This window comes from Hippoglossus hippoglossus, chromosome 18 (assembly GCF_009819705.1).
Source record: "Hippoglossus hippoglossus isolate fHipHip1 chromosome 18, fHipHip1.pri, whole genome shotgun sequence".
Lineage (NCBI taxonomy): Eukaryota > Metazoa > Chordata > Actinopteri > Pleuronectiformes > Pleuronectidae > Hippoglossus > Hippoglossus hippoglossus.
In genome coordinates this window covers 14359169-14386668 of record NC_047168.1, presented here as the reverse complement: position 1 = coordinate 14386668, position 27500 = coordinate 14359169, and the positions used below count along the sequence as shown (strand labels likewise).

Sequence of the window (27500 nt, the reverse complement as noted above, 5' to 3'; positions counted from 1 at the left end):
GACAAATAAATCCCAGGAAAAAACATTTAGCTTCTGCCTCGGGCTCAGCACCTTGTGTGTACCGGGCTCAGCACCTTGTGTGTACCGGGCTCAGCACCTTGTGTGTACCGGGCTCAGCGACGTCGTCCACAGCGAGAAACAAACTACACACGTGTGTTTACTCTCAATTAAAAGAAAACAAAATTCATATCGTGCGTCTCCATCAACAGACTTTAATAAAACACAGGCTCAGTGTTTCCATGACGTGTTTCTGTTGCTGCTTTAAGAGAATTATCCAATATTATCCTTTCATTAAGATTTCATTATTTTCCTTTGCTCTTAACTAACTCTTTGCACTGGACCCTGCATATTTCAGTGTAGTTTGTGTTATCTGTTGTTACACAGTCCGACCGGTTGTTGTAACTCTGCCACAATCCCATTGACAACGCTCAGATATTCCCACTCTGCCGCCTCCTCCTCCTCTTCACACCTGCACTTTGTTCAGATCCGCACACGTTTACTACACTTTGATTCGTGTTATCTGAATCACACAGAGGAAGTATTCTACAGAAACGAAGCCACTTGCGATTCTGCCGTTTCAAGCACCGTCCATTAGTTTGGAGTGTTTTCCTCTCCCGTAAACACAACGCTGATTAAACGTCCCATTAACGTGGGCCTTGCAGTGGCAGGCGGTTTGTGCCCGAGCGGATGTGAAGCTCCCCTGGCAGCTGCCGTTGGCTCGCTTCCCCCGAGTAAGACGCTTTTATTTTGGATTCGTGTTTGATTTGGCAGCGGAAAGATTTGATCTGCAACGACTGCGCGTGTCAGCCCGGTTAAAAACACTGTCGTCGAGCTACGCGCCGCTTTAAATTCATGATTTAATGCGACGTCAGCGGCTTTCAGACGTGCACTGAACTCCCCGGAATAAATATGTTGAGTCCTGCCCCCGCCCGCTGCTCCAGCGCCTCACCTGAACACTGCGGAGAATCCCCCGCTGCGTTGTGCGTGTGTGAAAGATCCAGACCCGAATCTCCAGAGATCCAGGACATGTCTGAAAACGTCTCTAGATGTCAGTCCCCTGAATATGTCCCTCCGGGGGGGGGTCCAGACAGACACTGGTGGTGGTGGTGGACTGGATCTGGAGAACATTGCGGATCTGAATTAGAGGAGCAGACACTGGAGATGGGAGGAGATCGGGGAGGAGGAGGAGGAGGAGGGTTGTGTAAAGTCGTTTTAAAGTTTGCCTGCAACGACATGATTGGCTGATTTAGATAGAGGCGACATCTGATTGGATTAGCGGTCATCTGATCAGGAGACGGCGGGAGAGTGAGAGAGTCTGTGATTGAATGAGACAGAAGGAAAATGTTCCTTTGTGGAAATAAAGTAAAACGTATGGAAAAGTACGTGGTGTCCATATATGGAATAATGAAATTAGCCTGAGGACAGACGGTCGTAACGTGAGTTTTTATAATCGTAGTTTCGGCCTCAGCACAGAAACTTAAGACATTTTATTCAGACTGAAATACATTTTGAATAGATGTCTTCACCTGGTCCTTTACAGTTGTGTTAATGTAATCTATTACCTCCTCTCCTCTTTCTGCTGACCACCACACTTCGCTCCATCTTCCATCATCTTATCTCACAAAGCAGCGTCCTCCTCGCTGCTTTAAGTGTCACCACGGCAACCTCTCGCTAAATAAACCGGCCAAACTTTAAAATGTCACCGTCTCCCCTTTAGTTGTGACAGCGAAGGTGTGAGTCAATGCAAACGGTTCGATAACGTTTCCCCCCCGTCCACGCTAACCTGAGCAGAAAATGTCACGGTGACTCTGAATGTGTCAGCGAGCGTCCGAGTCGATGCCCGAGGCCCCGATAAGCTCCTGGCTGCGGTCGGTGTTCGTCCCTGAGCAGGAGCAGCATCGAGCGAGTGGAAGGAGCTGAGGAGACGCGACGCAGACGGAGGGAAACTCCATTCAGCTCTGATGAATTCATCTCTGTTTATTAATTGACGTTATTTAGAGATATTGAACCTTTTCCTGCAGCTTCAGACAGAACTGATGCAACTGGTTAAATACTGAACTTTCATTTGTTAAGTTTTGCCGAGTGACTCGACAGGAAATATACTGTAGTTGCCTCTGACAGTTAATTTGTGCAAATGGTTTCTTGATTTAATTGAAGCAGTTGTTTTCTGAGTGACCTTTTATATCCTCGTTGTCTTTTTTTGACTTCTTACTCCTCGGGAACAGCGTGCTTATCTTTTTTTTTTAAGTTCTCGCTCTGTGCAGCTTCTCGTTGGAGCGACGTCACTGGGAAGCTCGACGCTCCTGCTTCGTTCCCGAGGCGTCTTGTCTCTGAAGTTTCTCAAATACAGGCTGAAGGGTGAAATGAAATGATTCAGTGGCCTTTGTGTTTGGGCCCAAAACGCTAAAAAGCCCCAAATGAACCTGATGAAACAAAAAACACACGACAAAAAGGATTTTCCTCCCTAGAAATCGTCTTCGTTGAATATTCCTTGTGTTGCTGACAGGAATTACAGCTCGAATCTGTGTCCGTACAGAAAGCGTCTGATAATTGGATCGGAACGCGTCTCGTGGTTTTCTCATGATCAACATGAACCAGGCCGCAAACCGCCGAGTCTGCCCTTCTAGGTCACGACCGGCAAACACCAGCCCCTGTAATGGATTGATCAGCCGTGCATGTTAAATCACAAGGACGGAGACATGACATGAATACTGGTGCATGCAAAACGCACGCACGCACGTCCAAATGGCGGCGTGCACGTAGCGAGCACACACACACAAACAAACACTGGTATTGTTCATTTCTGCACCCCCCCGAGCCCCTGGTCGTATTCCTGGTAGGGGGGAAAAGAAAGGGTGACCCAAATTTGACACAACCGGGGCACATATTGTCAAGGATGGTCGGGTTGATGCTGTGAATGGACGCACTGTACACACACAAACACACACACAAACACACACAAAGATGCTGATTTGTGCACGTAGGAAACCACACAAACACACATGTTGGTAGAAGTTAGCTGGTTTCAGGAAATGTCCACATGTGAGCAGATTTTAGACGGAGATAGAGGAACGTGCACTTTTGTCCACAAAGCACATGCACACAAACACCTGAATGAGTGACACACACACACACACACACACACACACACACACACACACACACACACACACACACACACACACACACACACTCACGCACGCACACATAAGCGCACACAATACACAGGTTAGTGATGCATGAGTGCTTGGCCTGCTTGTCTGGACAGAGAAAAGGGGAGTATCCTCCACTGCTCTGTGTGTGTGTGTCCATTTGTGTGTGTGTGTGTGTCCGTGTGCATGTGTGTGTGTGTGTGTGTGTGCGTGCATTAGTGGGAGTGATCGGCATACCTTTACACCACTGAATAGCATCCCTCCCCCCCTCAGCACAGTCCCCTGCAGTCAGTGGAGCTCTTATCTGAAGCGTGGATCTGTTTACCTCTCGCTCGGCTGTAGAGCCGGACTCTCTGTCGGGTCAGTGCACGGAACACACCGGCTGTTTCCACACTTTTAACTTTGAGTGTTTTTAAATTGCCAGTGAGGTGTCGCCGCACTGAAGGGAAGTGTCCCAGAACCCCTTATGTAAGTAGAACTTGGAGTTGTACTCTGTAGAAATACTTCACTACACGTCCTGCATGCAGAAGTGTACTAAAGTAAAGTACTGTCATTGACAAGCATTTTATATTTTAAAATGTTTTGGTGGTGGTTTTACTCTGTTGCAGTTTCTCTTATTTTAAAATATCATATCACATAACGTGTATCTACAACAAAGTAAAAGTTAAGATTGTGATTTGTCTGCTCATATCGGCCAACTTTTATCAGACAAACGATAAATCGCTGGAGCCGGACTTTATCTTTTCAGGACACGGTCACACTCAAACGTAGCAGTGGCTTTGTCCCCTGGCGCTGGGGGACACATATGCCAAGTGCCAGGCTAGCATTCCCCCCCCTGTTTCCAGTCATTATGCTAAGCTAAGCTAATGCACAAACAACACAGAGTTACTTCAGAGTCGGGCCCAAAAAGCCATTTTTACAAAACATTGAACCACTGAGCAGAAGATGCTTCAGGATAAAAGTCTCATTTCTGATCTCTGAAGCTTTTAATGAACTTTTACAGTACAGCACTTTTCTTTGAGGCGACCAGCCCGTTATTTTCTGCTGCAGGATCAAGTTAAAACGATTTGGACGTGAGATTAATCAGAAACATGTTGGGTCCTATTTTTATCTCCCCGTCCTCTCAGTCCAGACTCTGCCAGTATCTCCTCCATCAGTTCTCTTCCTGCAGACTGGTTGTTCTCTGAATTCCCTTCGTCCACCTCCTCCTCTCACTTTGTCTCCGTCGGTCTCGTCTTCACCTCCTTCTCTGACCTTTTGTCTTCTTCTCCTCCGAAACATCTTCATTCGCTGCCTTTTCCTTTTGACGTACACATCTTCCTATGGCTTTTTCCCCGATCACTTCATTTCACATCTTTCTGCCCTTTCTCTCCTCATCTTGTGCAGTTTTTACCTTCTACCTCTTCTCTCTCGTCTTCAAGTCTCCTTTGTTTCCTGCATCTTCTCTTCTCCATCGTCCTTTTCTTCCTCTGCATCACACTCATCATCATCTCCTCTCCTCCTCCTCCTCCTCCTCTCACTCTCCTCCTTCTGCTCCTCCTCCATCACACTGTTAACCCCCCGTGTCGTCTTCTCACTCTCTGCTGACGCCTCACTTCTTCAGGACGCTGCAGCCTGGATGAGACGAGTTTTGGCTCCTGCTCTCTGTTTACTATCCGGCTGATCCTGCTGTTTCTCGCCGCGCTGCAGTCAGGCCGTTTTTAATCACTTATTTTTAACTCTGCGAAATAGACAGTTCTCTATCACGGGCACCTGGTGAGTAGTTAGCGCCGATGAACACAAATAGCCGGGGACGAGTCGTCTTAAAGACACATTAAAGGGAGCGCTTACAAAGTCAAACCTCTAATAGTCTATCAAGGAATTGACAATATGCAGCCTCTTATCTCAGAGTTGAGTTTACGAAAACCCACTTTACAGAGATTTGCCAACATATTTGCGAATCACAGGATTTTTCAGCAGCTCTGATCTGAAACTCCGAATGTCGTGGATCCTGGAGGCAGAGGGATTTGTTCCTCTTCTGCAGTATTTATCCTCGGGTTTACAAACCCCTGTCTAGCTTTAGGTTGTGGATGTTGCATTTAGAACGAGTGAGATCCTGTAGATGTTTTCCTCCTTCGTGCGTTTTCACTTCATGTCTGAGGGAGGACGTCGACTGCAATGATCTGAAATGTCATTAAAACCTGCACAAAGTCTGTGGGTGGGCGACTGGACTGCAGAGCCTCTTATACAAACACATCATTATCTTTTTTGGGGGTATTCTGTGGTGTTTTGCTGCTGTATATTAATTTCTCTTCATGACTTTATATTCAACATTGAAAAACACTCCCACGTTGCTGCATTCAGTTCCATCTGACACCTGCCAAACTCCCCGTGAACCTCCGACGGGTTTGAATGTGTTTACCGGGTTTGAAGGCTGCTGCAGCATCGACCAGGCTTCACTGAGCCGAGGAGCAGATGCTACCACCTTGTAAATTCCACTTTTCGACCATATTAAGACTTCACAAATGCCAGCAGTCATTAAAATGAAATGAATGCAGCATCTGAACATTCTTAAGCCAGTTTTTCTTCCACAATCCAACAGGAGCGGATTCATTTTGTTCAAAACAAGATTGTTCGTCCTTGCAGCCACTTGAGGGAAACATAACGAGCTGCATTTTATTATTTTATTTCGTAGTTATATAAAATATTTTATCGCACCACTCTCCTGTTTGACCTATTTCTCGTGGTGAACTTTGCAACACTAGGACAGTAATTTTTATCCGTCTATCGATTTGTGCTAAAATCCCAAATGTAACATCTGTGTTTATGACCATATTTCCATTATGTCTAGATATATCTAGATATATCTATACATATATCCATCTATCTATATGTTAGGGGTAACCATTAACCCCTCTTTGGTGGGTGGGGTTGTTGTGGTTACCCGCCCCCTTGTGTCGCTAGGCAACCGGGCACTACCAAGAAAGAATTCATATTATCCTGGAGAGCAAGTTCAACCCAAAACTTTATACCTCACTGATGCTGCTGCTCCACTAAAGGATTTCTGTGTGTGTGTGTGTGTGTGTGTGTGTGTGTGTGTGTGTGTGTGTGTGTGTGTGTGTGTGTGTGTGTGTGTGTGTGTGTGTGTAGAGGGATTTAGGGATGAGTGGGGAGTGGGTAGGGAGTCGGTTTTGGGGTAAAGGATTGGCTGAGGGGGGAGTGGAGGGAGTGTGGTTTGTGTGTGTGTATGTGTATGTGTGTATGTGTGTGTGTGTGCGTGCGTGCGTGCGTGCAGCAGGAGAATGAAGAGGAGGTGGGGGTTAGGAATCTGTTTACAATGGCCTGAGGGGGAGTCGTCTAAGCTTCCAGAGAGGGAGAAAAATGCAGATATCAAGAGGAGGAGTGAGAGGAAAACTTCAGGATGAGGAGAGAACGAGGGGAAAAGACGGAGGAAGAGTCGAAGGAAAGGAATGAATGAAAGTAGAGGAAACGCCGGAGCTCACGAGAGGATTAGAACCAAACTTTCAGAGTCCTTTGAGGCTGCAGAGCAGGAGCACCCGGAGTCACCGGGGGGAAACTGCTGGCTGATGCAAAGCAGCAGTCGGACTAGATCTCCATTACACAACTGAGATATCTGATGTGTGAGTTGGAGTTGTGTGTTCTTGTGCATGTGTGTGTGTGTGTGTGTGTGTGTGTGTGTGTGTGTGTGTGTGTGTGTGTGTGTAAGGACACTTTAATCCTATGTGCATGTGTGCATTTGCGTGCACTGTCGAATTCTGTGCTGCAGAAACTTGACACTAACCAAAGTCTCCTTCTGTTTTTCTTTTTCCTCTGTGGCTGTGTGTGTGTGTGTGTGTGTGTGTGCACATGATGTATGCTTTGGACATGGTTGTGTGTGTGTGTGTGTGTGTGTGTTCATGCAGACTTTGAGGAGCAGTTGTACGACACCAAGCTGACCGGTCAGACGTTCCGGCATCCGTCCTCGCAGAGCTCTGACGACACGTCCACCTCGCTCAGCCGATCGCCCGTCTCTCTCAACAACAAGAGACCCGACTTCATCTTCCTGGTAAACACACACACACACACACACACACACACACACACACACACACACACACACACACACACACACACACACACACACACACACACACACACACACAGAGAGAGATGCACATGCACACACTCAAGTGTGCACGTCACATTTGATCACAAGGCTCCCTCACACCAAACGTCTTCTCTCTGGTAAACAGACAGATTTGGGTTTCTTATTTTAAGCCACACTTCTGTTACATATACACAAAATCATTTCCACCTCTCTTATTTCATCATAAACATCCAGGCACAGCGTCCACTTCCCCTTGTTCTCAACCTTCCACTTTTACACTAAATCAACCTTCAAGGTCAAAGTCAGATTTATTTCAGCTTTTGTTTAATTTTGGCTTTCGAGCTGAAATCAGAACATTCATATGAACGTGGGGGGGAAAAGCTCATATTCAAACTACGGCCGAGAAGAAGATCAGAGCATCTGAAGTAGTTTCCCTCCTCCAATGGACACGTACCCTGAAATGAGCCTAGCAACAAAGCTACAGACGAAAACGTTGGTCTTTGAAAAAGTCCCATTTGCTAACATGGAGGAGGCAGGATTTCCTAGCTATGCGGCAGCCAGCCACCAGGGGGTGATCGAGACGCTTTTGCTTCGCTTTTGGGGAACTGTCAGTTATTTGATGCTACGAAACATCATGATTGACAGCTGGTTGATTGCATATGTCGAGGGGGCGTCCACACCACGATCACCGCTGCTATCGACTGTATTTAAAGATGGACGCCACCTGGTGGCTGGCTGCCGTATCATATCCTGTTTTGGCTTCATTTCCGGATCGCGGCAGGAAGTCGTCCATCTTTATTTGCAGTCTATGATTCAGACAAAATGAGTTCTAACTCGATTTTGGGAAAACGTGAGAACCTTTGTTAAAACGTCGCGTTCTCACGTTTCAGCCTTTATTCTCTGACACAAAGCAGAGACATGACTCTTCCCCCAAACGACTGTCTGTCACTAACACTCTTGTCAGCTTTATTTTTTCTGTTGTGACAAAAACGCCTCATTGCTTTTGTTATCATCCCAAAACCGGAGCTGAGTAATCCACCAACCACTGCACAGCGTGTCCCGCCCCCGACGCTGTCACAATCATTCATCGTCCTCCTCACACTCTCTCGGCAGGTTTTTCCGTAAACACGAGCCAGATTATTGAGTTCCTTCCAGATGGAAATATAATTAACACTTGATTAAGAAAAATCTAAAATAGCAAATGAAGTCGGTGCTACTTGTTCCCCGGCTGCTTCTCGCACAGACAGGATGTAAACATGCTCATTTCAGCATCTTTGTTTTCACTCTTTCCCTCGGCTGCTAATCGTCTTCAGGCCGTTTCCCTGAACTGTGTCATTATGGCGACGGGATGGAACCCCCGCAGGGAATTTACTGCAGGACGGCTGCACATTTCCTGCATATTGACACACCATCGCTTCGTCAAACTGTTTAACACCCCCGATAAGTTAGTGCCTCTCTCTCTCTCTCTCTCTCTCTCTCTCTCTCCCTCCCTCTCTCTCTCTCTCTCTCTCTCTCTCCCTCTCTCTCTCTCTCTCTCTCTCTCTCTCTCTCTCTCCCTCTCCCTCTCTCTCTCTCTCTCTCTGTTTGGGATGATCACAGTTAGATTTTGACTTTCTACTGTACACATGGATTTCATCTGCATTTACGTTCACTCAACGCCTTTCCAGACACGGAGAGGACAGAATGCAGTGCTCCTTGCATTGCAGCGGTTTCGGTGCCTTGCTTAACGGCAATTTGGCAGTTGATAGGCCTATATTTGGATTTGATTTGCTCAAGGACACATTAGAAACACACATATAATTGGGTAATCAAACTAACAACCTTTTGGTCTCTCTGGACATCACTGCAGTCTGAAGTCTAACACAACCGTTGTCTCTTCGTCTTCTTCCAGCCGGCGTCCAAACAGCTTTACGAAGATGAAACCTCCTCCTCTGTGTTCGGACTGAGGTCAGCGACCGACCCGTCCCCCTCCCCGACCCCGTCCCCCTGCGGCTCAGATCGCCCTCCTCTGGGCTGGAGTAGTAACAACAGTAGCAGCAGCACCGCCACGTCGGCGAACACCGGGCCGCCCATCGCAGAGAAACCCCGCTGGCACCTGGGGAGACGCGCGCCGGCGCACTTCCTACCACACGACATCACAGGTATGATAAACCAAGACCAATAACGGCCACATTCATACGATGCTAATGCAAAAGTTCCTATTTGAGGTGACGGAGATATTTTCCAAGAGTTTTCGTTTGTTTGTGTGTTTTGTTCTTTATGTAAAGACGACTGTCGGGCACATTCCAGTTGTTTAACAATCATCTGAACTCACTGAGCCTCCAGGATGTTTTCTTGGAGTAATTGAAGTTTAACTGTTGTGGAAACTCTGGAGCAAATCATTATAGATAATATATAATATTCCCTCCATGTTTTTGGACTTGGCACTGACGGAGGATTCATGAATGTTTCATCGCCGGCACCGGACTGATCCCGAGCCACCGAGCAGGGCTGTATTTAAATGGGTTGATGTAAACAGAGGCAGCTGGCATCCAGTCTGTGAAGTGCTGGTGATTATCCAATCAAAGTGCTCGACGCTCGGATGCTAGGACTGTCTTTTTAGACACATTTCTAAATAGTGTTCCAGGGTTTAGGTGATTAACTGATGAAAACAAGAAGTGACTCATTTCTGTCAAACATATGTTTTTGCACATATGTTTTATATTATTGGACATTGGATATATTTAGGCTTTTGATTGTTTTTTATATAAAACGAGCCTTTTGAAGACATTATAAACCCTTAGCTTCCAAAGGACGAGCTCCTAACGGAAGTGAATCACCCGATGTTATCTCCAGAAAACTAAACCTGAACGGTTCATTGAATATATGGTTTAAACAACATTTTGTCTTAACCATATATTCAATAGTAAATTAAAAACACTTGGTGACTTTGTGCTAAACGCTGCACGCCGCACGCCGCACGCCTCCGGGACAAAAAACATCAAGACGATGAAAACCTTTTCCTCCAGTGACATTCTGTGTCGTTCTCCAGGGACGAGACGTGTTTTCCTCCCGAGAGTCGGCAGTAACAGTGAGAGTCGTGGGAAATTACACTGAAGGGAAAAGTGAAATAAATGTGAATTTACGCCTCTTTGGAGGTCACATCACAAACTGCTTCACTCGCTGAGAGAGGAAAACATCTCAGACAGACAAACACAGATAAATAAAGATGGACGACACGTCTCCGCCTCCTTCCACCATGTTTTTGTATTAATGGTAATAATGAATACACACACACAGACACACACAGACACACACAGTTTCCTACTTGACCCGAGTTTGAGGGCGAAAACGCAGCAGCAGAAAGAAGATGTGACGTCAAGAACATTTTCTTCTTATGATCACATTCTCTCTATCGTCCTTGCTCATCTCTGGCTCTCGGCTTTGCTTGTGTGCTTGTGTGCGTTGTGTTTGTGTGTCTGTGTCTGTGTCTGTGTCTGTGTGTGTGTGTGTGTGGGGGGGTGTGCGCTGTCAGAGCTGTTAGTATGCTGTGGTCATCCCCACCAACATCGTTCTGACACTCCTGCTGCTTCTCGTCTCAACCAAGCGTCCTCCCTGTTTTATTTGGGTGCATATGTGTGTGTGTGTCTTAGCATGTGTGCATGTGTCTGTGTGTGTCTGTGTGTGTGTGTGTGGTCCTCCTGGTTTTTGGCATAGCAACTGCTCCGTCACTCGGTGCCTCTCCCCTCATGCAGATCCATTTATAGTTAAATATCTCCTCTGTCCCTCGTCTCCCCCTCCGTCTGTCTTCCTCCCTCTACCTCAGTCGCCCTCCTCACCCGCTGCGTCGGGGAGTAGAAGGTCAGGATGTGATGGTGCACGCCTGTGGTGTTGCACTTGGTTGGATACACAGACTTTATATATAAAAATGGACGTTAGACTGCCGAAGTCCCCGCTACATGTATTCTCTCGAATCACCAGCAGGGGGTTTGTATAATGTAGTCCGTTAGTAACTAGCCGCTAGTTTCACGTCCTCTTCAATGTAGCTTAATGGTCACGCATTGGGGCGTGGGTAGCGTGTGATTGACTGCTGGTACCGTCCAATGGGTGCAGGTGTAGGTGGGCGTGCAGTGTCTCAGTCAGGCTCCACCCCCTGGCGCCAACACTTGTTGTTTTAGTGTTTTTACAGCAGCAGGTTGTCGTACGTGAGAATAAGTGGATTTAATGTGCTGTGCCCTTGTTGTTTGTAATGAAGGAACCAGGTCAGCTCAACACTCTCTCATGTTTGATCACTGACTGTGACAATATTTGTTATTGGATCAATTCATTGTTGATTTTCGTCTTTTCCTGGGATTTGTTGAAAAGAAAAAAAGAAAATATCACCAGACTTATTCAGCTTTTTGACCGTGACGCCCGTCTCTCATCCCTCTGCCTCTCTTTCACTCCATCCCTCTCTCTCTCTCTCTCTCTGTAAACCAGCGTACAGGTAGCTTGCAGCCAGCTTACTGTTGCCATGGTAACTCGCCACTTTTCTCTCTCCCTCCTAAAAAAAAAAAAACAAGAAGAAGAAGAAGAGGAGAGGGGGGGAAAAAGCAGCAGTTACGGAAAAGAGAGGAAGAAATGTGAGTGAGCCTGAAGGATAGTAAAGACGGAGGAAGAGAGAAAATGAAGTTTTAAGATGATGGAGGGATGCAGGATGAGAGAATAATGAATGAAGGGTAATGAGAGAACATTTTGTCTTGATTCTCAATCCGCTCTCTCTCCCCTCGTCCGTCTCTCCGTCTCTGCACATCACGCTCCGGCAGTTTTCATGAATGAGCGTTGAGCGAAACGTGAATGCAGAGCAGGCGCAAACAAATCAGTCTGCACTCATTTCATATGCTTTGCTCGTTGGTCATGACGCTCACGGACTTTCTCTGCTCGACGGTTTGACCATGAAAACATCCTCCGCTCAAGATCCACTGACTCACCTGCTCCTGCAGCTTCGGACCGAATCACAGGCGTCATCGGCTTCATGCGACGTTTGTCAGCTGCTGTTTCCAAGGTTAAAAGTTGGCGTTTGAAGATAAATTATCATTTAGTGGGAGAAAGGCAGGAATTTCTATAGCGGCTCCATTTTTATAAAACATCAAACTGACTTCAAAGATCTGACAAATCCATTCGTGTTCATTTGTTTTTAGGGTTTAATCCTGAAAACCGGCCGAACAGTTGACAAGCTAAGAAAATAATCTGATATTAAACCTGTTGCATGTTTCTTGGACGAGGTCCAGTCCAACCCATCATCTGCCATCTTGAAAAAACTCCCCGCTGACAGCGAGGCAGTGAATCTGAGGCCGCGCGCTGAAGACGTGATGATGAATGAATCATCGTCTCTCGGCTGAAGGCTGCTGATAGTTGAAATAGTGTCCATTATTTATGGCTGCAGGGAGCAACACAAAGACTCTCAGCCTCCAGACAGCGGCTCGATCGGAGAAGAGGCCGATCGAGGAGGAGAATAACGATCTGGGAGAGTGACGGGACGTAGATGTGACTCGTGTACGTGTTTGCTGCCCGAGAGTGTGAGCGTCAAAATTGTCGTATTTAGGAAGGAAGTTATATTTAGCCCCTCGACGGCTGAGTCACAGCTTCGTCTTCTGACGGATGGTTTCAGATGTTCTCGGCCCAAACGCTCTTATTTATTCATGCACAGTGGGGAACGGCCATTGACTGACACCCGGTGAATGAGCTAAACACACAGATGATTGACTGAGGTGGATTCTGTGCTGGAGGGATAGAGATGAGAAGAGGCAGGTATTCAGTGAGAGGAGCAGAGAACATGAAATTAAACAATGCAATGTCTGTTTAAGGCTTTTTCCATGACACATGTTTGTTTTCTCTAGATATCCATTGATAGTTGTGAAATCAATAATCAATAAGTTTAGAAATAAGTTCCTGTTCATTAACTTAACGGAGCTGAGCTGAGGTCTTTCTCTGAAATCACTTCCTAAAAATCAATGCATCAATCAAAACTGCTGCAAAAAGATGCAAAATGTCCACAGAGTCACAAAACTAACAAAGTGAAGCGAAATTAAAACAAAAAGACGACTTCATATAACAACTACGGAGACGATAAACAACTATAATTGACCCAAAGGAAATGCAGAATATTTACAAAGAGACTCCGAGATGCAGAATGGCCTCAAAAGAGAAACAACGATTTAAAAACGTTTCACTGCTTAATGGGACCAAACAGCGAAATGTTGTCCCAAAACTAACAAACAATTAGTTGCTCAAATTCTGCCTCGTTCTTCGAGACCCATTGTGAAAAATAAAACGTCTCGTCGTCAGTGTCTCTCTTCGCTCTTCGGTCGCTCAGACAACTCCAACAGTTGTGAGTCTGTGTTGTGGATGTATAATTAATACGAGCCACAGCAACAGGGACACGACGGGAAACAACATGGACGCAGGACAGGAGGAGACATTTGTGACAAAAAGCTCACGAGAGGAAACAAACACAGAGACGCAGACGGACAGATGGTGGATGTCTGTGTTTTCTACGCTGTTTGTCTTTGATTTTCAATTTGCAGCATCGGTTTGTACTCCACAAAACAAGTAGTTATTGAGTTTGACAACAGAACAGACGCCCGTCATCGACGCTGTCTGTACGATCAATAACTCTTTTGTTTTGTTTTGCGCTGCTTCTGTTTGTTTGTCGATCAATTTGATTCATTTTCCGTTTTGACTCATTGATTTTGGGGAGTCAGTGTTTTGCATCTGTCAGATTTAATATCCCAGGGAAACAGACTTCTCAATGACATCACTCTGCGGGTGGAGATAAAATTTATCCGTAGCCTGCATCTTTATGGACTGTGGCTATAAAACATGGCTGACGGCGTCAAAACAGAAGCACCAGACCGGTGAGCGACTGCGCTGCAGGTCACTGAGGTAGTCAAGTGGCTACCTGCTGCCTCCGATGACTCATTGGATGATCGCCGGCCCAGACGAGACATCGGAAGGACAGGACGTACAACAGAGCAGCAGGCTTCTCAGCAGCATCTGCTGTACGTCACTCTGGATTAAAACATGACGGCAGAAGATGTAAAACATAAACACGAAGGCTTTTCGTGACGGTAAAAGCTCTTCAGGCGTGGAGGTGAATCTCCTCTTTTCTCATCCGCACTTCAGCTGAGGTGAACTCTCGTTAACGAAGTGCTGTAAGATCTGTGGATTTAATGGAGACGTGTTCTGCTCATATTCAGGTCGATCGTTTAGATTTGACTGGAGAAGGTTTACATGCTCTAATGTTCAGAAGACACATCACTGTCCTCGTAGTGTCCATGGCTGCAGCTCCTCTTGTCAGCCTCTGTCTCAAAGCTCCTGTCTCTTTAAGACCCCCCCTGTTGTGATTGGTCAACCACTTCCAGCACCGGACCTTTTACAAACAAACAAAAATCACACTAGAGGAGAGTAAAACTGAAAAAGCATCATAAGTCTCCTTTAAACAAACCTCGAGTATCAGAACCAACATGATGAGAAACCCAGAAATCATTAAGGCTGTTGTCCGTAAATTGCTGGTATTCACCAACTCTCCCGGTGCTTTAAACGAGAGGTCTCAAACCATCAGTCAGGGACCACCCTCGCTCCTCAAACCGTTTTATTATTCATGGAGTGGAAATGTGCATTGTGTCGAAATTAGCACCAGCGGTTTAGTGGAGTTAATTTCAACCCTCCTGGGAGTTTCTTTCCTTTTTTTTTTTTACAGCCGCATTTATTAGCAAGCGGCCTTAATTTGTTCATTCTCACTTTGCCCCCTGGCTATAATTTGAGTATTACACTAACAATGGAGGAATTTGTGGCTCTATGACAGAGTGGGGAAGTGAAAGTGAAGAAGTATATGGAGGTGAAGGCGGAGAAAGGGGGGGTATTTAATTTGCTACGTACGAATTAAAGCAAAATGTGAAAACATCGTCCTTACTGAGTATTTGACTGAACTTCATGTGGACAGTCCTGTAATGTTACCAAAACTGTCACTTTTACTGAGCAACAGCGCCCCCTGCAGCCACAGGTTGTGATCAAGCTGCTGGTTTCAGGTCAAATGAGTGATGCTCTCTTTTGTTGCCTTCTCAGAAACTGGATTCCAGTCACATTGAATTTCCTGCGTGTGAAGTAGAACGAGTCTTCTCTTCCTCTTGCTGACCTCCCTGTTGTTGTTCTTCCTCTCCTCCAGGTGAGGGAGGAGGAGGAGGAGGGAAATTCCACGGCGTCGACCTCCTCCAGCACTCCCCGTCCCCGTCTCCAGGGGACCCCTTCCCCCACCAGCCCCACTCCCTGGAGCCTGTCACGGACACCCCCCACCAGAGCCTCCCCCTGAGGAAGACGCACTCTGACCTCGACACTACCTTACCTGCAGGTGTGTGCGAAAAGCTCCCGACCCTCCCCCAGTGTGGTTTTTTTTAAATCCAGTTTCCTCTCGTGTTCCCCGGGTGGAGATCTTGTTACAGCTCACATGAACTGTGCTTCACCTTCAGCCAGAGACAGACAAGAGGGACCAGGAGGGATGTTTGCTGTTTGAGATGATGTTAGGGAACCTAACGTTTTTGTACATTACTGCAATTTGGAATCAAGTTTGAAATTACTGGTGCAGAGGCGTTGTACGTTGGCCCAAAACTTGAAGATGGATGAACCATTAATTTCACCTGTATTTTCCTATGTTTTTGTGTTTAATCCCACATTCGAAGGACTCACTCTCTCTATCTACTTTCCACCCACCTGTTTTTTATTTCAACAAAAGCTCCACACAGATTAATGAAGGGCTAATCACTTCCATCCCTCGTATTTACCTGTTTCTCTCAGTGAAAGGTGGCGTTGGTGGCGGTCAGGATCTTTCCGTGGCTCATTGATTTATTCACTGCAACAAGGACATTCTTTAAGTATGAATAGTTCTCACAAACAGTTTAACCCGAACAAGGCCTCATGTGCAGACTGGCGAGAAGAAGCAGAATCTAAAACTGTAGAAGATAAGCTCAGACTTTTATGTTTGTCAGGCTACAGCAATGCCAGCTTCTCTGAAAAGGCTTTTTGTTCGGGAGTTATGTTGCTGTCTGGTCGTAAAAGCTTTTTCTAAATAATCTCTACCTTGCCGTTCTCCTTCACAGATAAAGCTGTAGAGCATCGTGTCTCAAACCAACTTCACCCAGGCACTATGGACCACTCTGGTCTGCTGTGCTCAAACACACCCTCCGCTTCCTGGAACGGACCGAAGGGCTCCACCTTTTCCCCCGGGGCGTGGAACGAGCCTTACAACTACAGCATGAGCAAAGGCCCGGCGGTCCCCCCCAAACAGCACAGCATCATCGGCCATGCCGGTGGAGGGCTGCAGGACGGCGTGATGCTGGTGAGCTCGGGACAGTCGATGAGCTCGCACGGCAGCTCGTTCACGTCTGTGACGGACTCTTCGGGGAGAGGAGGGAATATCGTGCCGGGGATTTCACTGGTAACGCCGTCGATGGGGAAGCGGAGCGAGACGGAAGGAGCCGCGGCGGACGGAGGGAGACGAGGTGGGGGAGGGGGAGTTGGGGAGGCGGGGAGAGGGAGGGAGAGGTCAGCCCGTTCCATAGCAGCACAGAAAGCCTTCAAGTTCCGGGAGCGTTCCCTTTCCACACCCACAGAATCTGGCTCCTTCAGCTTTACCGAGGGTGGTGTGGGCCAGCCAGATGGGAACATTATGTCCACTGGGAATGGAAACGCTTTGGCAATAACAGACCACCAACAACAGCATCACCACTTCCTCGGTTTGAGCGAGAACTACGCTCTCCTCTACCCTAGAGGCAGCTCCGAAGACAGTGCCAGTACCACTGATACGATATCTGTCACGGCTTCGGACTACAGCGCAGACGGCCGCTTGCGCCTACGCTCCCGCTCCATCTCGCTTAAGAAGTCCAAGCGCAAGCCACCGCCTCCAGTGAGGAGCGTCTCTTTAATGAAGAACCTCGGAGAAGCCGAGGGAAGAATCCACCATGACGGTGGCCTTTATCGGGATGGACGCCCGAAGAGCTTGCATATCCCGAGGGATCACTTCCCAGACTTCCAGCCTGATTTCCTCCTGCCCAGCTCCTCCTGCTCCTCTAGACCCAATGTTAGTGAGAGGGAGCTGGGACATGGAGGCAGCGATGGACCCCCAAGCCTGGAGGTTCAGCCACCAGAGAGGGAGGGAGAGACGGAACTGACCTTCCCCACTCACTGGCAGCTCGGGGACTGGAAGAGTGACCCCTACAGGTAGAAAATAACTACAATAACTACATAACTACTACACTTCATGTTACGTCAAGTATACATCTTTATACTTTGTTAAAAAATACACTCTTCTGTTTTTTCAGGTCTCTATCAGGCTCCAGCACAGCGACTGGTACCACAGTGATTGAATGTATGAAAGTCAGAAGCAGCTCTGAGTCACTTCTCGACTCTCCCTCCACCTCCAGAGGCACCTCGCCCTCACAGCTCTCCATGGAAACTGAAGTCAAGGCGTCCTCACCCTTCAAACCCCCGGGACTTATGTCACCATCAAGTGGCTATTCCAGCCAGTCAGAGACTCCCACTCCGACTGTTCCACTCAGCCATGTGGCAGGTCAGGGGACACTCGGGACGTTGGGGTGTAAGATGCGCCCGAAGATTCCAGAAAGGAAATCGTCACTACCTTCACCCAAGGACCCATCTGCAAGATCTAGATTGTCCTTTGAGATGCCCGGGAATGCACATCTGGAGCTGTGTTCAATCAAGCCGAAGCAAAAGGCCAGTAGACGGCATTCTGACACCTCCACAGCAGCTAAACCAGGGAAAGTCAGTCCGAGCTCTTCACACGCTTTGCCTGTTGTTACCCAGAACGAGCTGAAGACTATTCGGCTTCGCTCTGTCTCTCGGGGAGACCTCGAGGACTGTCCCGATGGTGCGTCTGACACCATTGAGGAAGAGCAGCATGGCAGAGACTTCTGTGAATTCCCCAGCCCTCCGCCCACTCTACCAAAACCCAAACCACCTGTCGCTGTCAAGCCCCCTTTGCCTAAGCGACCCATAAACCTCCTCATCAAGTCTCCTTCCCCCTCCTCTACGTCCCCTCTTGCCCTTGACTCACCACCCGGCTCACCCGTGGACCGGCCTGTGCCCTTGGGCAACATCTACAAAGTCATGAGAAAACCCAAACCCAAAAAACCTCCTCCTCAAACTTTATCAAGTCCTTCTGGTCTCCCAGATTCAAATTTCACCGCCAACTCACAAACTGGTTATGATCATCCATTCCTCCCCCACTCCCACTCCCTCTTCGATCTCCCTCCTCTCCCAGATCCTCAGCCTCTGCTGGAGGACCCAGCGTTAGAGCCTGAATTTGAATCCGACCACGAGATCCGGCTTGGGCCTGAAGATGGAGGTTCACTCCCTTCTCCATGCAGTAATCAGGAGGCCCAGGATCTCCCGGACAAGAGCAAGACACTCCCCTCGAGAATGACAATCTCCTGTCTGGCAGAGCTGTCAGACAAAAAGAAACCCAAGGTGAGAATGATCCCCCATCATCCAGGGACGAACAATGTAGATGCACATCACTGCTGCACAGAGGTGATGTTAAAACATTCAAATGTCTTCCCCAGGTTCCTCCTCCAGTCCCCAAGAAGCCCAGTGTTCTGCTTCTTCCCACGTCGGTCCACTCCTCCACGAATGGCAGCGCCGATCGACAGACGCCGCAGGCCGACAGCCCCGTGGGCCTTCGGTCTCCAGTTGGAGCCTTCCCACCAGACGATCTTCCCAGCGCTCCCTGTGTTCCAGATATGCCAGAGCTGGATGAGAACCACTTGGAACCAGACGAGGAGAGTTCTAAAGAGTCGTCGCTTCAGTCAATTCTGCAGGATTCCTCTTTCACTGAGCTCGAGGGGAAGATGGCCACCACTGGGATCGGGGCAGGTATGTTTATTGAGACACTGCGGAAATCATGTGTTTCTGTTTTCTTGTGAAATCAAAAGATCAAAATGTCCTTCCAAGTAAAGTGCAATCCACTCGTCCATGGTCTACCCTAAGAAGTTATGTTTAGCCTCTAAATGACTTGACTAGCAACAGTGAGTTAATTTAACTAACCCCTGTAGCACTTCTTTATCTGCACTTAAACATGAATCATAATTTTCACGTTTAAGCAGAGAATCTTTGGAGCTCCTCACCTCTTCCTTATCGCTCTGTGTGCATGTGTTTAATGATAACCTGCCTCGGCGGCTTCGTTTGATTCTTTCCCGCTGAGTTTGATGCTTCACCTCCTCATTCTGCCAGAAGACGTTTCCCAGGTTGTGAAGCGAATCAAACTCGATTGCTTTAAAGTTGGACCAAATCAAAACACAGTAGTTTCCAGCTGTTTTGCCGCTGAGATCAACACTTTTTAATTTGTCAAGACACAAAAACATTTCATGGACTACAAATAGAAAATACATTTCAATATAACATTTTAATATGATTTCTCCGTCGTGTGCAGATGACTCCGATGAGAAGACTGTGCTCCACATTGCCGAGGAGGCAGATGACGACCTGCCGGCCACACCGACAACACACACCACCGAGGACCTTTTCACTATAATACACAGGTTTGCACATGCACACACACACGTTCACCCAATACATATTTCATTATGGTATTTATATTTAGATATTACAGCTGAGGGCTTTCTTTAAAAAGCTGTTTGAAAGGTAAAGAGAAAAATTGCCTAGAAAGTTATTTTTACTGCACAAATGTTCTCAGCCATTACCGAGCTTGCCTGCCGGCTCATTATAGCCCAGAGCATGTGACGAACGCCGAATTGTCTTGTTGAAAGGATGTGAGGCGGACAGACCACAAGGTTCCCTAGCAACGGCTTCACGTACAGAGGATTACTGGATGACCAGCAGCACACACACACACACACACACACACATGTATGCAAGCACACACAGAGAATCACAAGAAAGCTTGTCTCTAAGCAACAAGTGTTCATGATGTTACCTGAAATGATGCTGAAAATAGTTTGAAAGGCAGAGTTATCAAGAGTCAATGTTTTCATTTCCAACAAGAAAGACTGGAACCCCTTCGTTTGTGACGTGTTTAGATTTTTATCGACTAAAGTGAGAGATCTTCATCTACGTGTAAGTCGTCTGACTTGATCTGGACTCTTCCCTTTTCTTCAGGTCCAAGCGAAGGGTTCTGGGTCGCAAGGAGCCGACCGACTCCTTTGGCAGCCGACAGAGCCTGGTATCCCCCGTGAAGCACAGCGCCGGTAGCACCGAACTCCGGACCATGACCTTAGGCAGCAGTCAGAGGTCAAGCTCCCGCAATGACAACTTCATGGCCCTGCTTCAGAAGAAAGGCAGCAAGTCTTCCAGCGGAGGGGCCAGAGTTTCCGCCATGGAGCTTCTCAAAAGCACAAACCCTCTGGCACGACGGGTCACCGAGTTCTCAACCAACACATCGACGTCCGCGGAGGGAGAAGAGGCAGCACCTGGGAACGGCAAACCCAACGACCAGTGAATGGAAGTATCATGAGTGTGAACCAGGTCCGTTTGCTGATGACAAAGCTACTAAACAATTCTACAGATGGGACCCTCTGACCAACCAGATCGCTCCAACTACTGATCGACCATTTGCACTGTCCAATCAAAATGGAGCACAGTTTTGGACAAAATGGTCCCTTCCATGGTTGGAGCGCTATAGTCATCTGTCAAACCGGTTCCCTATTGGAAAGAGAGGAAGTTGTGGAGAACGATACAGGTTCTCACAATATTGAAAAGGTGGCGGCTATGAGGCTGTGCCTCAACATGTGCACCCTGTTTTCCTCACTGGGAGTTTCTTCAGTGTGGAGGTCGGATGGATTAATGAGTGCGTGGAGCAGACGTTCTGGATTATGTGGTTCTACAGTGGATCTATTTACTCCTGGCTCCTTCTGGATGACGACAACAAGAGTCCCTGATGAAGACAGTGGTTAATGAATCTTTAACCAGTCGTACTGATCCGCAGATGATCAGTAATGAAATATATCCAAGAAACAAATGGAATAACATACAGAAGACTTTCAAATTCTTCTTCTTGGAACTTGAACTTTCCAGCCAGTAGCACCACAGCACCGACACCTGTAGACTTACATGAAACGAAGGGTAAATTCCTCGTGGCGTGACGAGGCACCTGAGAAAGCAAACGTTCTCAACACCTTGGACATCACGGCTCCTCTCTACGGTAAAATCACTGCTGTAGCAGCGCTGTCGTTTTCACTAGAGAAGATGAAGCGGAGGATTTACAAAGAGAGACCACAAGGGGGCTTTTCGCCACCGAAGATGAGGCATGAGCATGTCACACGTTTTGTTCCTCGTGCTCTGAACCTGGATGTGGACCTTCACGAAACATTCCACAGAGGCAAATGGACGCAAGCACTTTTTTTCTTCTCTTTAGCGTTGGAGCTCGTTTACACGGTGCAGCCTTTGCATCGCTGCGTTTTCTTCTTGAGATCCTCGTCAATCATTATTTTTTAAGTCTTTGTTTAGATTTTTGGGTTTTTTTTGCATATATTTTTTTTGCTAGATGGCCATAAACTGTACATGTTCGGTTGGATTGTACTTTATGTATCGTGTACAAAGATCAGAGTCGCTCATCTATCAGTCATTTGCATTCAAAGATAATGTACAGACAGAGCAGCCAACAGCTTGGACTACAAACTGCCCACGGAGGGAAAACACACACAGACTCAAGAGGAACGCCTCGGAGATCTACACAAGTGTGTGTCTGTACGAGTGTGTGTGTTTGTACGAGAGTGTGTGTGCAGATGAAATCATGCCTGTTGATTTTCTGGACGGAGAGCATGACGCAGGCCTGGTTATTCAACAGGGTTTTTATTCATTTTTTGGTCTCTGGTGACGGGACCAAAGGACTGTTAAAAAACTACAAACAGACCAGAGGGGACCGAGTTGTGCATATGTGTGTGTGTCTGCACTCGTCTTTGTGTGTCTGTGTGTGTGTTTGTGTGTGTGTAGAGGGAAATGCCAAGAACAAAGAGGGAGACACAGAGGGAGGGAGTGCATGAACGTATGTCTCCAACATGTGTGCATATTCTGGCTTGTGTGTGTTTGTGTGTTTGTCATCACGCAGTCACCCCCCCCCCCTCCACCTAATCTTTGCATTCTGGAACGTAGACCTGTCTTAATGGAGGCTGGGCCATTTCCTGCGTCCTTCAGTTCCCGAGCACCGAATGGTCCAGCGGTTGAATCCTATCTCAGGATTCACTGCTGACCGGTGATGGAGATAACGAGCTCGGTATCCGGTCGGCTGAGCTGCAGTAAGTGCAGCGGCTCAAAGTAACGATGCAACGGACAAGTTGGAAATTCCTCGTAGACCATAGCCTCTTATTCCAGTTCGGCCCTCGGTCGCGTAAGACTTTGAATTGGGACACAGGTTGTGAACCAGACCCCAGAAGGGAATCAGTCGGATGATGATGGAAGCAGGAGCTTTGATTGGCTGAATGACGAAGTCCTGTGACTTTAGTCAGACATTTTGTGAGACCTGTTGAAAAGTCCATCCGTCTGTCTGCAGCTCCAGAGTGATGTCACAGGGCCGGGTCGTTCCTTTTTGTTTTGTCCTCTGTGCACATTAACATCCTCCGTCTCTATCGTCTCAGAGGGGAGACGACGGCCTGCGCCGCCCTCCTCCTCCTCCACCTCCTCCACCTCCTCGCCGCTCGCTCCTCGCCTCCTTTCATCACTGCTGGTGCCTCTCTGCAATTAGCATCATCTCTCTCTTTCCCTCCTGCGACCTCCCTGGCACATCGCACGCTCTCTTTCTTCACTGACAAATAGCAACTCTCTGTAGCGCCGCCTCCATTTTCTAAATCCTTATCTTCCTCTTCCTTCCTCTCCCCACCTCTTTTGACCCTCTCCCACTTTCCGTTAACCTTCTCTTGTCTCCGCCGTCTCTTCTCTCTCATCTCGCTCTTCCTCCCCTTCACCTCTCTTTGCATTCAGTCTATGCATCTGAGCTCGACAGACGACGCGACACCGGATGAATGTCAATGAATGACTGTTAAGAAAAATAGACGCTGTGCTTCGCTTGATAGTGCATGAAACATATTTCTATCAGTGCTTATCTTCTGCCTTCTCTCTCTCACGCTCTCTTTGAGTTTTTATATGTTTTTTTTTACCTTTTCCACGATCCATAGACGATGGAATGAACGTGGATGAATGAGTGGGTGAGTGAGTGAGTGAGTGGATCTGTGCACAAACACAGAAACAGGCAGGGTTTGACTTTGTTTTTGCGTAAGAGGACTTTGGGACTGTGGACGGAACGCCCTGTGGTCCTCACTCCTGGACGACCCTCGGTTCTGGATCAGTGAGTGGACGCTTCCATCAGTGGTTCAGCTCTAAAATCATGACCTACCCCCCCCCCACCCTGCATGAACGGACCCCCGTAGAGAGAGGAGGGGAACCTGTCGTCTCCTGACAGCAAAACTATCCCTCGGTGCTATTGAGTCAGAGCTCCCCCTATTGGATGGAAATGTACACAACAACAGCAGCAGAGTAAAACAAAAACTGTCACACACATCCTTCAGGTAAACCATCATCCTGAAAAAAGATTTTAAAACTGAAGAAATGACCGTTTATGACGACTCGTCAAGTGACGCTTGTTTTAAATATTTAGTGAATGAAAAAAATGAAGAACCTATAAAACTCTGTGTCTGTTTGCCTTGTAAACTGAATCATGGGCGTGTTGCTGCGGCGCCTCGTGTTGTTTTTTTTAACTTTTTTATGTTACATTTTTATTTTTTTTATTTCAGCTGCCTTGGTGGTTCACACACAAACACAAGTTTTGCTGAATCAGGACAAAATGACGTGTTGAAGGTAGCGTTTAGGAATCTGGTGATCGGGACGTTTCAAAGCAACACTACGCAGCTTTTGAAAATGAGTTTGATGTTTCAGTGACTGTGAAGCAGGAGAAAGTTTCCTCCTTCACTCCCTGAACGACTGACTGAGAGTCAGATTCAACTGTCACAATCAGCTCCAGTTGAAGAGTGAAGCTGAACTGAGATCAGTTAAAAAGACTCAGAAGTTATTAAAAACCAGAGTTTATCTCCAATATTCAGCAGGAAACTTTGAAAATATGAAGAATTCTAAATAAGGGTTTGGTGGATTTGTTACAGCAGCAGCTCTTCTGGGTCAGGAAGCAGAGGATCATGGGTAATATCCAGCATATGCAGAGGGCGCTGTTGCTCAGTGAAGGTTACATAGTGTTGCTTTAAGCGTTTATTAAATAAACAGTTTCCCCGAGCAGCGTTTAGTTGGTATCACGATATTTTTCACTCAGACCAATCACGTATCTGAGACCCGACAAAGAAGAGGCCAGAACGAGACAAACTTTTATTCAAACCCACTTGTGATCATGAAACCATTGTGTTGTTTTATTTGTGAACACAAAGAAAACGAGGGTGTCATCTCTTCTGTTGAGATACTTTAGTTCTTTGCAAATATTTCTCAGGCTCTGAGCGGCTACGGAGGCTGAAATAATCCCATTGGTTGGTTCATTATCAATGGGCGGAGCCAGAACAAAAACTCCCGCCAAATATATGTTTTATCCCTCATTTGATAATCTGGTTGCTTCGTGGTGAGTTTAACCCCCGGTGCGATTAATTCTGCAAACGGAGCAGCTCGGCCTCCAAGAAATTTCTGTAATGCAATACTACCGGCCTCTAAAACACGCTGACAGTTATATTATATTGAAAATGTCATTTCTATAAAGTATGAGAGTGAGAGCCGGCGAGAGGAAGATATTGAATATTTAATCCATTATCCCGTCTTTGGGAGGACGAGGTGGGGAAAGAGAGGAAGGAGGGGAGGATGAGGTGTTCGGCTGGATTCTGCTGAATGTGGGGATTACCACGCCGAAATTTATACGTTTCTATTCCATCCTCTGTTCCCTCACCTCCTCTCTCTCCCCGTCGTCGGAGGAGTAATCACGTTAAGAGCTTTCCCCTCTCTCTCACTCTCTCTGCCTCTTTCCCTGCTAGGCGATAAAAGGTGCGGGGAAGCAGATCAAGCAATCACCGGTTAATTAATTTCGGTTTAATTTTGCAGGCGGCGTCTGCAGCTGCGCGAGCAACCTGTTGCTAAGAGACACAAATGTACAAAGTTAAAGGTTAAGTTGGAGACTTGGCAGAGTTTATTTTCAGTGACGCCGACAGAAATATCAAAGTTTATCTGAAGAAGATGTGTGTGTGCGTGTGTGTGTTTGTAAGGTTTAATGAATAAAGCTTCTATAATGAGACCAAATGGCAGAAGAGCAAAGACAAATCAAACGTCCCCTCAGACTTAAGAGTCCAGAACAAAGTCAAGTACCAGTAAGGACGTAGAAATATTATATATCGGAAACAGCTATGATGATAAAAAAGCGATTATTTTTATGACTGTATAGAGAAATCTGCCCCAACAGCTTTAAAATAAATGCAATGGTTCATATTTTGCAAAAAAAGCACCAGAGCAGATAACTGAGCTGAGAAGACAACTGCACTTTTAAAGAGTTTAGGCCGTTTTTATTGCGGGATATTCACACCCGGCATAAACCGCTAAACTATGAAATTCACAAATCTGTAATTTGAATTACAACTGAACAGATAGAGCATCGGTTCACGGTACTAAAAAGGAGTTTTAGGTCCCTGCAGCGCTCGAGCTAACCACGACAGAACCGTACGGACAAACACACCGATCAGGACGCAGGGCTTTGGTTGTGAATGGCTCAGGTTTGGATATTTGGACTGTGGCTCAATGCAGTGAAGTGACGTTCATCTCAACAGTGTGTTGGGAAAACTCAAAATGCAAGATGTTCAATTTCTACAGAGAGATAAACAACAAATATGATGATAAGATTGCAGATAAAGATGGATGATGCGTCTCCATACAGCAGCAAGTCACCAGGTGGCGATGGAGATGCTTTAAACTCCACTTTGAGGGAGTTGCCACTTTATCCAACTGTCTATAAAGTGTCAGAGGCACTGGCGAGCAAAGGGGAAGCTGGGAAATGAAATAGATCGATCAAGTTTTGAGGAGAGTCAAACATGTCAACCGCAAACAACGACTCTATTTTTTGTTGAGCACTATTTTCAGCCAACGTGCATCCACCTCCTGACGATACCCGGAGTTATCATGAATAATCATGACGTTATATTTGGATGTTTTATTCCTCATGTTCTGGCACTTTTGGGGGAAACAACAGATCCAGTTCTCGTTGAGATTCACTGACTCTGTGCGAGCTGCAGTGGATTGTTTCCAAACCTGTGCACGTCCCACATCCAGGTGTTTGAAGCAGGGCGACGTGTCCCCCTGTGAAGTTCGGCTCCAGCTTCTTGAGAGAGTGAAACGGGGTGAAAGGGCAACAGAGAGATTTAGTGGCGGCAGATTTGGGCCAAAGAGCATCTTAGACGGGTGAGGTTTACTGTAACTGTACATTTCAGGGGTACTGTGGAGGAATGGAAAAACTGAAAAGCTGGTAAACTCCACCCTCCTGCCACTCCAAGTGAAGTAAAACAAAGGCCCTCGTTTGGGGGGGGGGGGGGGGGGGGGGGGGGGGGGCTGTACAGTCGGTGTATAAAGACACAGAGATGATACTTAGAGAGAGAGAGACACGGACGAGTTATTGGAATTATTCTATTTTTGTTATTCCTCATTGACAAAGACATATTTAAAGGAATATTCCGTGTATGTATTGAATAACCTTTGTTCCCCTGCCCCATCCAGTGGTGTGACGTGTGGCTGCGGGGTGGCGTCACACACAAACGCTTCCCCTCCGCAGCTCTGCAATGCCAATGTGATGAAATGATTATATCATTATGAATAAATTATTTTCTTGCTTAAAAAGAACTGTATGGTCTGTTGTTGTTGTTTGTGCCCGCACACGTCTTCCAGGGAGAATCTGGACTAATGAGTTTCCCCCGGAGAGACGACAGCTCTGCGAGTGTTAATTGGATGTTTGTGTCGACGCAGTGAAGCAGGAGACGGGAACTAAAAACTCTTGATGCAAAGTTTAATCACGATTTACTCGTTTAAATCGAATGTGTTCAAAGAGCAGACGCTGCCTCACGACAGAAAACAATTATATTTGTGTTTCCACGTGACAGGAACCAGCTCGGATTCTGGAATAATGAACTTTAATAGTTCTATAGACATAAGATGAGATAAGTACAGAAAAAGATAGATAGATAGATAGATAGATAAAAGGATAGATAGATAGATAGATAGATAGATAGATAGAAGGATAGATAGATAGATAAAAGGAT

General features: G+C 46.8%; 2 protein-coding genes across 6 annotated transcripts in view; both read left to right on the top strand.

Moving 5' to 3' along the window:
* nhsl2 (NHS-like 2) overlaps positions 1 to 21004 on the top strand; it is a 72750-nt gene extending 51746 nt beyond the window's left edge. For 4 of the 5 annotated variants that reach the window (XM_034569086.1, XM_034569085.1, XM_034569083.1 and 1 more), the window contains 8 exons: positions 7055 to 7197; positions 9131 to 9380; positions 15425 to 15607; positions 16353 to 17472; positions 17574 to 18738; positions 18834 to 19143; positions 19700 to 19808; positions 20386 to 21004. In XM_034569086.1, coding sequence (XP_034424977.1) covers positions 7055 to 7197; positions 9131 to 9380; positions 15425 to 15607; positions 16353 to 17472; positions 17574 to 18738; positions 18834 to 19143; positions 19700 to 19808; positions 20386 to 20725 — 3620 coding nt within the window. In that variant the 3' untranslated portion in view covers positions 20726 to 21004. Of the gene's footprint in view, positions 1 to 6400; positions 6773 to 7054; positions 7198 to 9130; positions 9381 to 15424; positions 15608 to 16352; positions 17473 to 17573; positions 18739 to 18833; positions 19144 to 19699; positions 19809 to 20385 lie in introns of those variants that run through there. The other variant, XM_034569087.1, reaches the window with a different exon arrangement.
* arhgap36 (Rho GTPase activating protein 36) overlaps positions 20117 to 27500 on the top strand; it is a 43897-nt gene continuing 36513 nt past the window's right edge. The window contains 1 exon segment of the mRNA XM_034569089.1: positions 20117 to 20136. The gene's annotated coding sequence lies outside the window, so the exon portion shown is untranslated.